The 15,371-nt window shown below is 37.8% G+C and overlaps 1 protein-coding gene across 1 annotated transcript; it reads left to right on the plus strand.

Moving 5' to 3' along the window:
• Window positions 1-11,800: 11,800 nt before the first annotated feature.
• LOC131302486 (zinc finger protein STOP1 homolog) lies at window positions 11,801-14,463 on the plus strand. The gene is made up of 2 exons (XM_058329155.1): window positions 11,801-12,334; window positions 13,401-14,463. The coding sequence occupies exons 1-2, from the start codon at window positions 11,986-11,988 to the stop codon at window positions 14,237-14,239; spliced, it is 1,188 nt and encodes a 395-aa protein (XP_058185138.1). The 5' UTR covers window positions 11,801-11,985; the 3' UTR covers window positions 14,240-14,463.
• Window positions 14,464-15,371: the final 908 nt, after the last annotated feature.

Below are 15,371 nucleotides of genomic sequence, written 5' to 3' on the forward strand. Positions count from 1 at the left end.
TGCTTCGGTTTCAAATGATCCTCTACTAGTGAATGGTGGGACTAGTCTCTCGAGGATTAATAGAGAGCTGCCATAGCCTGACCCAGAAGAATAATTATTGCGGGATTGGGTATTGCCGCATGGCACCCCGACACTCTCGTCCACCACATATTTTTGTTGAGGCCTCCACACCTTGTACTGGGCTCCTAAAAAATGTGTGGTGAATAATGGTGTTGTGACACTATATGACGGTGTCGCGAGATCACACACGATACACCCCGATATATATATCAAAACAAAAATTCACCACTATATATATACTCATATGGATCTATGACTATGTGAATAGTGAAGGGTGTTGCAGCACTGCGTGGCAGTGATAGGGGCGCAATATCATAGATATAAGCGCCTAAGTAGGGCATATTAGTGCATTAGAGGCGCGTTTTATTTCATTTTCCACTTGATGTCGTGCATTGTTTTGTTTTTGTGTTTTTGTTAGTTTTGCAGGAAATAAGACGGTTTTTGCACCAAGTTTGGATTGCGAGGCCTTGAGGCGGTGTTGGACGTTGCCGTGGGTCGTGATGGAGGCATCGAGTGACATGATGGAGGCATCATGTGCCAAAAGTGCATGCAATGCACGAAAAACTCACTAACGTAGGTGATAGGGTTACAGCTCAGAAGTGAAGCCCTACAAAATGCATCACCTAGGAAACAGAGAAACCCGTAGCGCTACAACTCTGGGCTGTAGTGCTATCGACGGCCTTAGGGGAAAAAATGTGTATGTTGTTATTTTAATTTCAGATTTCGGGAAAAAAATATAAATAGCTCCCCAAACTTTGTTTTTGGGGGTCGAACATTATTTTCTGCAGCTTTCTCTTATGTTGTTTTGTTTTAGAGCTTTTCTGTTCAAGTTTTGAGAGTTTGTTCAAGAACTTATATTCTGGTAACTCGTTTCAATTTCCGTTCTTGATAAAAGTTGTTCATTGGTGCCCATTTAGTGGATATTTCCTGTTTACTGTCAATTCTAAGTACTAGAAGCATGTTTCACGCTAGGTTTTCTTTCGTTTCTAGTTTGATAATGAGTGAGTAATATACGCAGGGTCGTGGGGTGATTAGCATGCCGTGACCAATTCGGCTGCTCCTGTTTTCAAATAATAAAGAAAAAGTAATTTTAGGTTACTGAAGAACATCCATTGGACTGACCCGGGTATCGTCGGAGCCCATGTGAACGGGAGAATGGGAGGCCAAAACTTATTTCCTACTGCGCATTGGTAAACAACGACCATTACGGTTCACATCTTTTGGGGTATCTTCTTCTCTCTAAAGTCGAACGTTTTCAAGAAAAACAAATGGAGCAGACAAGTCCGAATTGGTTGCGGGTGCTATGAACCCTATGACCATACATTCTTTTAATTATCTGAAAAGTACAAACAATTCCCTAGGTTTTAGTTAATCTCAGCATCAAATTACAAGGGGTGGCTACCTAAGAGCCTGTTTAAATTTTAACAACCCAAGTTTTTAAGTCAGCACACATTACCGTCTTTGTAGATTCGACTCCGGTCTTACCGGATATTGAGCTACATCGGTCTCCGCCCTACGCTTGGGACAACCCATTAATTTAGGACTAGAAAATCGTCAAGCAGCGGCGCACTAGAAGCAATTAATAATATTTTCTTTTCTATTGTGGAGCATCTAATCTTGTTAATGAGTGTGATCGATGGTGAAGTTTTTATATAGGGAGATTTGGTGGTGTGCCAATTGTTTGCTAGTGAAACCTTTATATCTGCCATGTTAGTAGGAAGGAATAACTCATGATCTAAGCCTATATATATAGTCTCCATGGATGATTGCCCACCGTTTTTTTAATCCTCATTGATAAGGCATATCTAGCTTTAGAGTAGTAATATATAGGTCCAATTCTTGGGCGGCCTAGGGCACTATCAATCGAGCCGGGTCGGTTTACAATCGGCCTAACTATCTCAATCCAAACCGAATCCAAAATAAATGACAGAAAGTCTACACACATATAATCTGTGCACAGATTGTGCACAGATTTCATTGTGGGGCCCACCACAGGTTCCACTCAAATCATCCGAGCCGTTTATTAAATGTAAAACATATTTTCAAGGGTTTCCGTAAAAAATAATCTCAATCCGATACTTATAAGTGCTCGATCCAATCATATAACTTTTCATTATCCGAAAATCTGAATAAAAAGTTAGATGGTTGGATGAAGCACTTATAGGTATTGGATTGAGCTTATTTTTCACAGAGACCCTTGAAAAAATATTTTACATTTAATAAACGGCTCAGATGATTTGTGTGGGACCCGTGGTGGGCCCCACAACGAAATTTGTGCACAATTTGTGCACAGTTTGCCGTGTGTGTAGAATGAATAAATGAATGAATTATTATCCCAAGCCTAAGAGCATCCACAATGTAATAATCAAAACCAAAAGGTTGTTAAAGTTAGCAATGTGTGCTCAAAAAAGTGCTCACATTGTAATAACCAAACTTAGCAACCTCTTAGCAACTCATTAAATTTTAGCCTTTGGATAATCAAAACTAGTACTCCGTAACTTTTTGCCAATAACCAAATTTATTAGACCCTACATCTTCTCAATCAAGTACACCCATCATGGGAGAGTAAAACTCACTCTCCACTTTGGCAAGTGGTTGTGCATTTGACAATATTGACCACTTTATGAATCTTAAAAAATGCTCTCCACTTTCACTTATTTTACTAAAATGCCATTCAATGTAGACCATTAGATTGTAAAGAAAAAAACTGACCGTTAGATTTAAATTTTTGCTAACCCATTTTGATTATGGACAAAAAGTATACAATGTGAGACTTGACATTATTAACTTTAACAACCTCTAAATGGATAATCAAAAGATGATGTGACAATTTTTGGTTATCCAATTTTGATTATTACATTGTGGATGCTCTAATAGGAGTAGAAAAGATCTAGCTTGAATGAGCTGGACGGGTTATTGTACGGTGTCTTACTTTAGTTCAAACGGCCTTTACAGTAAGTGTTGTTTTTTGTTTTTGTTTTGGTACTTCAAATTTTTTTTATTTTTGTTTCTACCGGATATAAGAAGTAAAATAATGTGTGGGATTATTATCGAGTCTCGCCATTCTACCACATGTTCGTTTCTTTACAATTGTTTGATGATCTTATCACTCTATTTTTGTAGGCCCTCGAAATCAAATTTCTGGTCAATGGAAGAAATGAATTAGCCTAACACCCCTAGCAATATGATTTCATTACATTCATTTTCTATAAAAACGAGCAGCAGAAATATACTAGTAAAATAGATCATCCATGTTTCTAAGACTAATATGGTGAAACCGTTAGGCTCATAGGCCCGGATTTTCACAGTTCAGTCCAGGGGCGACGACAGAGAAATCTAACAGTGGGTTCATAGAATCCAACTTCATGATACTTTGTCGTCTACACAATTTCAATTCATAGAACAACTTGTGCGGAAAAGCGCTTTCTCTCTCTCCATAGAGGGTAAATAGGAAAAAATACGAGAGAGAAAATGTCACCGGACACAGGACGAGAGATTGAAAAGTCAGTGGACACATCTATTTGAGAGCGACTTGCGGATAATATTGGGTATGAGCATGTACCTTTACCTTAGGAAAAGTGGAGAAGTACAAGCCATTGGGCCAACGTTCTTTGAAGAATTGGCAATCACAGCCTGAGCTTGAATTCGGTGGAATCCTAATGGGCCATGCCGGGCTAGCCCGAGCCGGTCGGGCCGAGATGAGTTGGTTTCCCCAGCAAAAGAAAAATGCTGAAGAAAAATATTATGCAATCTCTATGCAGTTTAATAATGCATTTTTTTTTTCAATTTCCGTTTGACCAACAAAATATAATTTATTTTTTTCTATTTTATAAAAAAAATCTTTTATTTTCTTATCCTCACATCTCCTTTTAGCTCCACATTTCGTTCTCCGAGGAAAAAAATGTCGGCAAAAGAGAAAAGTAAATACTCACAAGAAATCTTGAAGGGGAAAAAAACAAGAGGAGGAAAAAATTGCCAACTTTAATCATGGTGGCTCAGGAAAGTAATTTTTTGCGAAATTTTCTTTAATAGGCATGACATGTTAATAGCAAATTTACTAATTTCTGTTGGAGCACTGTTTATTATTCTTTGTAATGTACACTTTATTACTCACATTTTTATTTGAGAAATAGATTTTCTCCGGTAACTATTCAGACCAGTTGCCAAAGTTTTCTCACGAGTGTGAGTCTCACAAAAAGTATCTCACCGGAAAGATACTAATGAATTTGGACTGTTCGAGACAATTACTGAAAAGGAGTTGTGCCCTTTTATTTTGATTCTTTGCTTCCCATAAATTGAAGAACACATTTCTTTCAATATTGCTATTGCTGTTTACTTGGACCGGTGCTAAAGCGGCAAGGAAATACATATGCCCATAATTTTTTCATAGTTTCGAATAGAAAAGTATGAATTGTTCGATGCACGTGAATCTCACAAAACAATAAGATACTCACAATTAACTTTCAGGACAATTAATTCCAGACAAATATGTTTTCGAATCTGTGAACTAAAATCTTTGTTTCTTTGAGAGAGTAACAAACTTAATTTATTCGCTATAAAATCTTGATATATTTGTTCATGGGAATTTATTAGGGGGACTTCTAGAAACTTTTTTCTCATCATACCTAAAAGAAAGTGCATACAATGAAACTTTCATTTTACCAACCAATTGTGTCAAAGAACTTTATCAAGGACCCACCATAAAGGAAAATAAAATATGACCACTTTAGGACTTACGGACTTATAAACGTGCATTTGTTTGGCTATTAGGGAATATCATCCGATATAAGCGAGCCAGAAAATACTTCACAACAACAAATTTGGTGACCATCTTTGACGATCATATTTCGGAAACCATTTGATGAGTCACAGTCGTATTTGTATTTTTTTTTCCTCGGACAACTATATTGATAGAGTACACCTTTCTTATCGTATTCCTTTGTTAAGTGCAACAATGACATGTCACATGGTATTCAATGTTGAGATCCATTTCTTCTAATCAATTACATATCGAAACTCGATCAACATGATTATTTGCGGGATTAATGCTCTCAAGTCTCAACGAACTCTATAAGGTGAACGATTTCAATCATTGAATTGAATCCACCGTTGGGCCAAAACTACTCAACTGCACGGGCAATTTCTCTTGAATCTCATTAGTCAAGTATTTCTACCAAAACACATAAACAAATCTTCTAACAAGAAAAAATAGTAGTATTAAGTTAAACCAAGTATATGCTCCAATTAGGTGGAGCGGTGGAGATCACGCAGTAGTCTCATGGCCCCACGGCGGCGCCGAGAGATCATGTCAATGGACTGGCCTCCCGTCCATACGATCTCTCGAGTCGGTCCAGTTTGAGTCATTTATGAACCGTCTTGAGTTGACAATAATAGTCGAAATTGTTGACCTTTTAAAGCTTGCCGAGACTATGACCATGCCGAACACTAAGTTGACCGGATACCGTTTGATATAATTTTAAAATGCATTAAACATTAGTAGATAATTGTGTAAAATAGGTTGCAATCAAGTGTTGCACTCTTTTTTTTACAAGCTTAATGCGTTCATTAACACATTAAACGGTATCCGATCAATAAGATTTTCAATGCGGTTTATGTTCTCGACGAATTTTAAAAAGTGAATAGTTTCGATCATTGTTTTGAATAATCCAAATTGGACAAGACTGGATGGAAGGAAACTGGACGGGAGCCCAGTCCCATGTCAATGGTTGAATTGACTTGCCACCCTCTACGGTGGAAAGTACCAGATCAGAGCCAAGAAGGCTTCAATGATGGGTCCCAGATGTGTTGTTAAAATTCAGAACACTGTACAACCAACTGTAGTGGATAAGATCTTCTCGCATGAGCCAAGGGACAAAGAAAACAAGATGAAGATGAATATTGCGTCAATGGAGGAGAACATTTGTTGTAATTTCCGTAGAGGATATGGTAATATACTCCTTCAGCATAGCCGAAGGGTCAAGATCTAGATGGAATCAAAGATGCTGCTCCATTTGCATACGAAAAACTCGCAGAAATGATTCGTGCACAGACTGCTGTGCGCAGCAGCCTTTTCCTCCCGCCTCGGGTCGCACAAAGATGATCGGAGCCGCTCATTTTGTTTAAAATATGTCGTTTAAGGTCTCCGTAAAAAATGAGCTTCGTTCGATATCGTTAGAGGCGTTAACAAAACTCCCAAAATCACTTCAGGCTAAATTCTGAAGTGATTTTGGGTGTTTTGTTAACGCCTCTAACGATATCGAATGAAGCTCATTTTTTACAGAGACCTTAAACGACATATTTTGAACAAAATGAGCGGCTCCGATCATCTTTGTGCGATCCGGGGCGGAAGGAAAAAGCTGCTGTGCACAACTGCTGTGCACAGCAATCTGTGCACGTAGCACAGCTCAAAAACTCGTGATTCTTGATGTGCCGCAAAATGGGGCTATATATCTAGAATTTGGTTTGTCCGCGGTTTAGTTTTGGACTGCCGAGGTCTCACAAAAATAATTGGAGCCGTTTATTTTGTTTAAAATTAAAATAATCTCAATTTAATATAGGTAAAGGTATTTACGAATCATCCGACTTTGCTTCAGAATTCAGGCCATGATATCCCCTTCTCTCTCTCTCTCTCTCTCTCTCTCTCTCTCAAAACGACATATGTTTGAAAATTTCTCATGTAGTTGTTTCGGATAGTCAAATGATTATATTGTGTGTTTGAATGAGTTTTTGAATTTTTTTTTATGAGAGTAATGATTGAAAGTAGGGTTAATGAGTAAAGAAAGATAGTTAGAGAAATCATAATAATGATTGGAGATAAGGATAATAACTATAAAATAATGATTGAAAGTAAGGATGATGAATATTTTTTGAGTTGAATTTTTTGTTTCAAAAAGGAAAACGAACAAGGCGAGTTTCTAGCAAAATACACGTGTATGATAAAGCTCTAGAAATTATTTGTTCTCAAGAATTTGAACAATTACTACAAATGATCAGTTCCAAAAAATAAATATATGGATTCGCTGTGTTCTACTAATTAAAATAAGTATTTATTTTTTGAATTAAAGATGATATATTATGAGAAAATGACCTGTCTCGTAAACAGGGCCAACCTAGGCCTCTTTTGGTCCTGGGCCTTTGGCATCCAAAAAATTTCAAATTTTAGGAGCACTCCTTCTTTTGAAATGTTTTTCTCCCAAAAATAAAGCTATTGTAATTGTTAGGTTTCGAAACCAAATCAAGTAAAATTCAAGTTAACCACTTTGGTCGCTGATGACAAAACAGTTAAATGTATTATAAAAGTCTCAAGTAATAATATAAAGAAACATTTCTATCGTTATTGTTTAATTCTAAAAATACGTAAGCCACACAATTAAATCTTGAGCATCCAAATTTCTTGAAACGACCCTACTCATAAAACGAAAAATAAATACTTAAAAGATAAGAACAGATTTGGAAAGATTATTTCACACAAGGAGTACTACGAACCTGATGCAGAACGCTGTACGCCGGATACGACCCCCTCACCTACGCGAAGGGTCAAGATTAAAAAAATAGGATAAATTTTACTCTCACCTCCTGAATTCTAGTGGAAACACACTGCAATCCCCTTATTTTCAGAAATCACACGGCACCCCTTACTATGTCACAGCGTTGAATTCTGTCAAATGATCTATCTCAAAGTTAAAAAATACCCTCCATTTATTTTAATATATATCTTTTATATTCTCCTCTCTTACTTTCTCTCTTTCTCTCTTCTCTTCCCATAGTTCTACCTAAATTATGTCCACAATGCACCGACCACCAGCCACGAGAAACAGGATATGTTCATCCTCTGCATCCCTTATTAATTTCATGTGCCCAAAAAGGTATTACTCCATATTAATTTCCTTTCATTTTCGGGATAGCGTAGCTAGGTTTTATCATTTCATTTCCACTTTCTCTTGTAGGTAAATATATTTGAGATTAAGCATTTGTCTTAACAATAGGAAACCCAATGCGATAAAAATATGAATCAAAGTTAAAAAAAAAATTTTAAAAAAGGACTAAAAAAGTAAGATACAAAATTTTTCATTCATTTTTTGGTGAACATTTTAAACTATTGATCGTATATATGTATATTAGATTTTTCGCATCAACACGAATGAGGAATTCAAAAGAGTATGATGCTAATCTAGAAAAAAGTCAGAACAAGATAAAAATTAGACTGCCCACTAATTTAGAGCAAATGGGATCCTTAATTTTGTTTCAATTAGCAGGGTTAATTACTCGCTTTACTAGGAAATGCTAAACAAGTGACAAAATTCTATCTTTTGGATAAGGTTTGGGTATATAATTTCGGTAGAGGATTTCTGATATTGCATAGAAGGGTGCTTCGTTTGCTCCGATATATGGAATAACGCCCCAAGCGTAGGATTTAATACGTTAGTTGAAGCATGATAATCCGGAAATCCGGGATCGCACCCAAGGGAATAATTAATACGGCTTTGCTGGATTTGTAGATGCAAGTAAAGGCTTTCGGCTTTTAAACAGTTAACTTGGTTTTACGTGTGTAGTGGAAATGAAAAGGGGCTAAATTGAAAAGCTAATAAACTAAGATAAAAGACAGGTTAGGTCTAGGAATTACTAACACTCACGACTCAAGTCAAATTGCATTTCTCACCCAAATACGCGGTTCAGGATACACAATTAAGGTTCCCGAATCGGAAAATAGAATGGTTCAATTACCAAGCTAACTCTAGAATTTATTTAGCAAATGCCTCGTGCATCAGAGCCCCAAGTATCATGTGTGGTAGGTAGGCGATGCTCCTACCTACACATGATCAAGGAGATTAACACCTTAGCGATTTGACGAATAAACTCGAACCCACATCGATGATCAAACCAAAGGTTTAAACTTTATGGTGAAAAACGCAATTCTACTTGAGCCATGAGGTGCTAATCACCCCATGACCTAACATTGGAAAACTACTCACACATATCTATTGAGATATGAGCAAGCAAAAATCTACTTAGCATAATTGAATTAACAACACTAGAAGAAAATTGGATTAAACGATAGATTGGAAGATTCACTACAACTTTAATGAAGATGACAATATCAAAAACTAATAAATGAAGACAGAAAATAAAGATTCAAGGCTGAAAATAAAGAATATTCAAGAACAAAAATAAATCTAGATCTAGATCTACAATGATATAAGCAAATCTATTCTACTTTCTAGGTACGTCCCCTACATATTCTTCAGGAGATGCTTCAAAACGTCCTCCTAAAGCCCTCGGCATCGATGGAGAAAGGCTTAGGCTGCTGTGCTAAAGGCCTCGGCATCGGTGTCATGTATTTTCTTCCATCAATGCCGAGCAGCTTAGGCCAGATTTCACTAATTGCTTCGGCATCGATGTAAAGTGGATTATCCCATCGATGCCGACTGCCTTAACTCCAGCCGCTTAGCTTTGCCTTGCTTTGGTCTTCTTTGCCTTGCCTTGCCTTGGTGTCGGGTCACCTTCGGCATTCGACATGCCTTGGTTACGCTTTATGCTTTAAGATCTCACTGTTAGGTGATTTTCCTACAAAACAGGGTTAACAAACTCTAAGAGCAAAAGCAGTTTAAAGATAACCAAATTAGCAATGAAATTAGACTAAACTAACGACCTAGCGCACCCTATATTGCAATATCGGGTGCTTATCAAAGGGGATGGAAAGATGGGAATATAAATTTGTTTTTATTTTATTTTAGTATAGTAGATTATTATTATTGGTGAAAGATCTATTTTCTTGGTTTTTCATTTGGTCATTAAATGTTGGTACAAACTGCTGGCATGGAGTGACACGATGAGTCGAATTGAGGCAAGTTTTTTAATGTTCAAGTTCGTTTTTTTAAGTTTTTTGCGAACTTGAGTTTGGGCTTAATAAAAAGTTGGTGAGCAAAGCTCAAGTTGAGCTTGCCTAAGTTTGAGCCGAAATTAAACTTGTTAACGAGTCTTAATGAGTAAAAAATATCATATATTTGTCCTATTATACATGGCTCAGAGTTCTAATAATATTTTAATCTATATAATAAAACAACTTAATATTTGAATCCTATATACATAAATCTAACGGCTCAAACTTATCCCTCATAAATCCTACGGCTGAGAAGAGTTCTAGGGCTACTCTAACCTTTCCTATTCCAACTTTTTTTTGTTATGAAAAGATAGAAAGTAATAAAATTTCATTGCCAAAAAAGAGCCAGATTTTAAAATAAGAAAGGAAGTAACTTTTGAAACCTTAGCACTCTCTCTCTCTCCCCCAAGTATGGCGAAATCTTTTCTAACTTTTTCTATCCCAACTCTCTTTTGTTATGGGAAGATAGAAAGTAAACTAAACAAAATGGTAAGAAATATTTTTGTTTATCGGTTGATCAATTTCAATTTTTTTGGTGTGTGTGTTTTTTTGTAAACTATTATAAACAAAAGGGTAAGAAAAAAATCTTCTAATATAAATCATTTTCGTTGGCAGAGTGGTCAATAATTTCGCAATTCATTTTAGTTGTGTTTAAATCGCATTGCAAGGCACAACCAAACTCTAGTTTGTACATAAATTAGTTCATACATGATGATGATGATAATAACAATAATAATAATACTATAAAATCATGTAAAATTATAAATTTATAGTACTCTTAAAAGCTTATGAACGTACAAGTAATAGAATTTTTATTACGTGCGTGTATAAATTTGTACAAATTCAATGTTATATTTGCAATTCTAATGATACGAATATAATAATCAGACTGTTCATGAACTATTGACAACTCGACTTGGTAGAAATTCGATCGAGTTTGATTCGTCTGCTAGTATTCTGCTATAGTAGGCTCACAAACCTAGACAACGTGTGTACATAGCAGAATACTAGTAGATGAATAAAATTCAATAGAGTTTTTACCGAATCGAAATTTTGAATAGTTCACGAACAGTTCGATTCATTTTGCAACCTTACATGAAGTAGGGGTATATGTAGGGCTGTAAATGAGCTGAGTCATTCGCGAACTGTTCGAAGCTCGGTTCGGTAAGAGCCCGTTCGAGTTCGATTCGTCTGCTAAACGAACTGAACCTGAACCTCAATTCTAGGCTCGTTCCGTAAATGAGCCGAACCTGAGCCTAACGGTATTCGGCTCGGTTATGTTCGCGAACCTATACTTAAATTTAATTAATAATTCAATAGGGGTCTATTTGTAAATGTAAAAAAATTTAAGGTTGTATATATAATTCAGTACGTATTTTTCTCCTAAATTCTATATGATCAATGAGAGAGTTTGGGTTCGCTTGAGTTTAATGAGCTGAGCCGAATCAAACCTGAGTCTTGACAAGCTCAATTCGAGCTTAGATTCGGCTCGGCTCGACGATTCATTTGAGTTTAACGAGCCAAACTTGAGCCAAGATGTTCAAGTTCAAATCGAACCCGAGCCGAACTCGAGCCAGACTAGCATCTTAACGAATCCAACCGGGCCGAACTGCCTTGAAAAAATTTAACGAGCCGAACTCAAGCCAAATTGTTCAGGCTCGAATCGAACTCGAGCGGAACTCATACCTTAACGAACCTGAGCCGAACTTAATAGAGTTCGGCTCGATTCGGTTCGTTTATAGCTCTAGGTATATGTAGTGAAGTGCCACTACATAGAAACCAAAGGGGGTGAGTGAAAGTTATTCCAAAAAAAATACTCCTACGGAGTAGTATAAAAAACCCCCAAAAAGAATCGAAACAACACGTGTTCGCCATAGGGAAAGGGGTGCAACTGTGCAAGTGGGATTTAATTTGGCCTTTCCCCGTCGACCAAAGTCAATCCCGGCGGCGTCGCTTATATTAATACCACCACCAACTCCTCTCTCTCGCCACCATTGACGAAAACCCATCTGTCTATTCCCCAACGCTTATCAACCCAACAAACGATGACGTACTCCGGCGACTTTTTCCAGGTCCCGGACGTGCCCCCGGGATCCGACCAGTTGGGCGGCGGCGGCGACGCGCGCGTCCCGCTGCGGAACCTCTCGACCGTCCGATCGAGGATGGACTCTCTCCAGCGGTTTTTATCGGAGTCTGTTAACAGTAATACTCTGATCGGAAAAAGTGAGATGGATATGGTGTCGGCGGAGATCTCTGCTGCGATCCACCAGATCATCGTCAACGGGGCCGCCCTCCTTGCCTGCACTCAGCAAACGGGAAAACCCGACCCGAGCGGTTCCAGTTTGGAAAGGCCGGTTTTGGTGGGCGATGCTGGGGGAGATCTGAAATTCGTAGGTAATTTAGGGTTTTTTTTTTATAGGTTATTTGATGAGTTCGTTGAATATTACGAACGGTTGTGCTATTGATTGCCCAATTGGGTTGTTAGTGCAGGAAGAATACGAAAAAAACATAGTTTCGGATATACTTTTCACACTTTTTAAGACACTTAAATACATAGAAAACTATGCTTGTTTGTCATTTTCATGCTTTATTCGGCTGTTATTAGCATTTTCCTATTACGAATTCGATCGCTATTTGATTAATTGGTAGACAGCTGTGGAAGTAGAATTTTTTTAATCCTCTGTGTTTGATTAGGAAGAGAATGATGGGAAGTGAGAGAACATTAGAGATTTCCTCAGTAGAACTCTTTTCTCGATTTAAATTTCTTCTTTCGAGTTTCTGCAAGGGAAAAATTATTTATGATTCGTCTTTCATTTTTACTCTTCTTTTCTGATAAAATTAAATTCTCTTAAGGAAGGTATGATGTTTAAGAATTGTAAGGTTTTTTTGGTACTTGCATATGTTTTTGTGTTTCTATTTTTAGCAATCAAACTTGGAAATTTTAAAGATCAACTATTTTGCTACATGTATTTGATTCAGTGATGCTTTAGGCTTATTTTGGATGACAGAAATCTTGTGGGGAATGAGATCATAATGTGCTATCTTATCTCTACGTTTGAAGCAGATTGAGATAAGAATGTAATTCGTGATGACATATTCAGTTAGGAATCACATTCTTAAACTAAGTGAGAATTTAGTCCCTTCACTTGCCATCTCGCCCGTGGTAATTCTAGATTCGTTGCTTAATCACAAACATATGCTGATACACACGAAAAAATGAAAAGAAATGTGGACTCTTAAGAAAATTTTAAAATACGAATTTTGAAGATAAGAAGATTACTGAATTGATCCGAATATTAGAAGGTAATGAATTACTTGGAATTTGATTCTCTTTTGTACTCTACATTACGGCCATCGAAACTCGATAGCTTTAAAGAATAAATTTTGGTTTCTTTTACTTGCTCTCACTTGAGCTTCTTTCAGTTTGATTTTGGTTCTCGACTTTTTCCCAATCAAACAGACCCAACGAGTATGAACAGTGGGGAAAATGTGGTGAACTTGAAGGTCAAGGACGAAGATATGAAGGATGAGGAGATTCCGACTGCGATTGAGGACTGGGACATCGTAGAGCTCGATGCGGTGGAGCTGCTAGCAGAACACATCCATTTCTGTGATATCTGCGGGAAAGGATTTAAGCGCGATGCCAATCTCCGTATGCACATGCGTGCCCACGGGAACCAGTTCAAAACCCCAGAGGCTTTGGCAAAACCCGAGAGGTCGGATTCAATGGTCCACCGGAAGAAGGGGACTCGGTTTTCCTGCCCGTTTTCAGGGTGCAATCGGAACAAATCGCACAGGAAGTTTCGGCCTCTGAAATCAGCAATATGCGTTAAAAACCACTTCAAGAGGAGCCATTGTCCGAAGATGTATGCCTGTGATAGGTGTAATAAGAAGAACTTCTCGGTGGTTGCGGATTTGAAGAGTCACTTGAAGCACTGCGGCGAGTCCAAGTGGAAGTGCTCGTGTGGGACTAGTTTTTCCCGAAAAGACAAATTGTTTGGGCACATGGCGCTTTTCGAAGGTCACATGCCAACAATGGCGGCAGAGGTGGAGGAGGAGAAGGGGAATGCCACCGGAGTGGCAGATGAGGTGGTCATGGTGGATGATGATGAAGAAGAAGAAGAAGATGATGAGGATTTGATTGGGAAGGGGGCAGAGAGAGGGGATGTATGTTTGGATAATGGGTTTTTTGATGGGTTCCTTGATGGGTTTGGTTCGATTGAGGGATATTGTTTACAAGATGTACTGCAATCTCCTACTGGATTTGGCAGTGCAGGGAATGAGTTCTTTAACTTTTGACCCAGTTCTCGACTCGGGTATATTTCTTGTTTGATCTATATCTGATGGTTTCAAAGGTATGTACATTAGCATATGTATTCTTTGTACTAATAAAACTAAGTTCTCTCAAATCTCAATGTCGAGAGTTCTTTTTTTTTTTTCCCTTTTTTCTTCACTCTCCCTGTTGTAGTTGCTACTGTGGTCTTTTTGCTGATCAAGTTTTGCAATAAAGGCCAGATTATTGATATGTTGCTCAAACTGAATATGGAGAATTAGTTTTGCTTTTGTAACTGTTGATTGCAGATTGTGGTTAATTAGCATTCGGGAAGTTTCTGTTCAGGTAGTATACGTACGTAATCAAGCTTTCTGGTTGCAAGTGAAATGGTTTTCTGAGGATCAGATTGTTTAGTTTGTTAGCAATCGAGGTTATTGAAATAGCAATGGTAAAATCTCCGGGAATTCGTTCACTTTGGAGGTATGGTGTTGATCTGTAGCTGTGTTGTAACTTCGATTGGGGAGAAAAGAAAATGAGATGCAACAGATAACAGATAGAGATGTGTGTATGGAACGACTGTAAAATGAGCGAGTCGAGCCTAACACTAGACCGTTATACGTTTGGTATGGAAACTAGAGGAGCTTTCGTGTTTTGTTTAGCATTTGAGCCGGGTATTCTTATGACCTGAGCTTGAATAGCTTGGTTTTCCCCTGCTAAGTTTATTGATCTTTACTTTAAGTCAAGCTGAAAAAAATTTCATGGTACTCAAAATATGATCAAAGATTGGTTGGCTATACATCGACACGATCCTAAACGAGTTTTTAACAAGCCGAACATGGGTCGAGCTCAGATAATTCTATGGAAACAAGAATTATCTGTCTTTTGCTCATTTGTGATTTGAGGCCTTGAAGATTTGAGACAAAGATGGGAATTTGCCAACAATGTACTCTTTTGGAAGGAGGAGGATTGATGAAAGTGTGCTGCAATCGGATTACAATGGGCGTTTTCTAATTAGGGGCCTTGTTTTAATCTGTGTTTTTTGCCAATTGAAAGCATCAGAGGCAAACAAGCTGGACTACAGATTTGGGCAAAGAGAGAGGTGTCCGGTGGGTTTCACGTGGTGCCCGCTCGGCACATCCAGGCCGTCCATTTCGGTTT

Source organism: Rhododendron vialii, chromosome 10a (genome assembly GCF_030253575.1).
Source record: "Rhododendron vialii isolate Sample 1 chromosome 10a, ASM3025357v1".
Classification (NCBI taxonomy): Eukaryota; Viridiplantae; Streptophyta; class Magnoliopsida; order Ericales; family Ericaceae; genus Rhododendron; species Rhododendron vialii.

What these genes read in the sequence shown, in the direction of transcription:
- LOC131302486 (XM_058329155.1), top strand. Translation starts at nt 11,986, where the DNA reads ATGACGTACTCCGGCGACTTTTTCCAGGTCCCGGACGTGCCCCCGGGA. An exon ending in GGGAGATCTGAAATTCGTAG is followed by an intron (nt 12,335 to 13,400) that starts GTAATTTAGGGT and finishes CCAATCAAACAG; the next exon opens with ACCCAACGAGTATGAACAGT.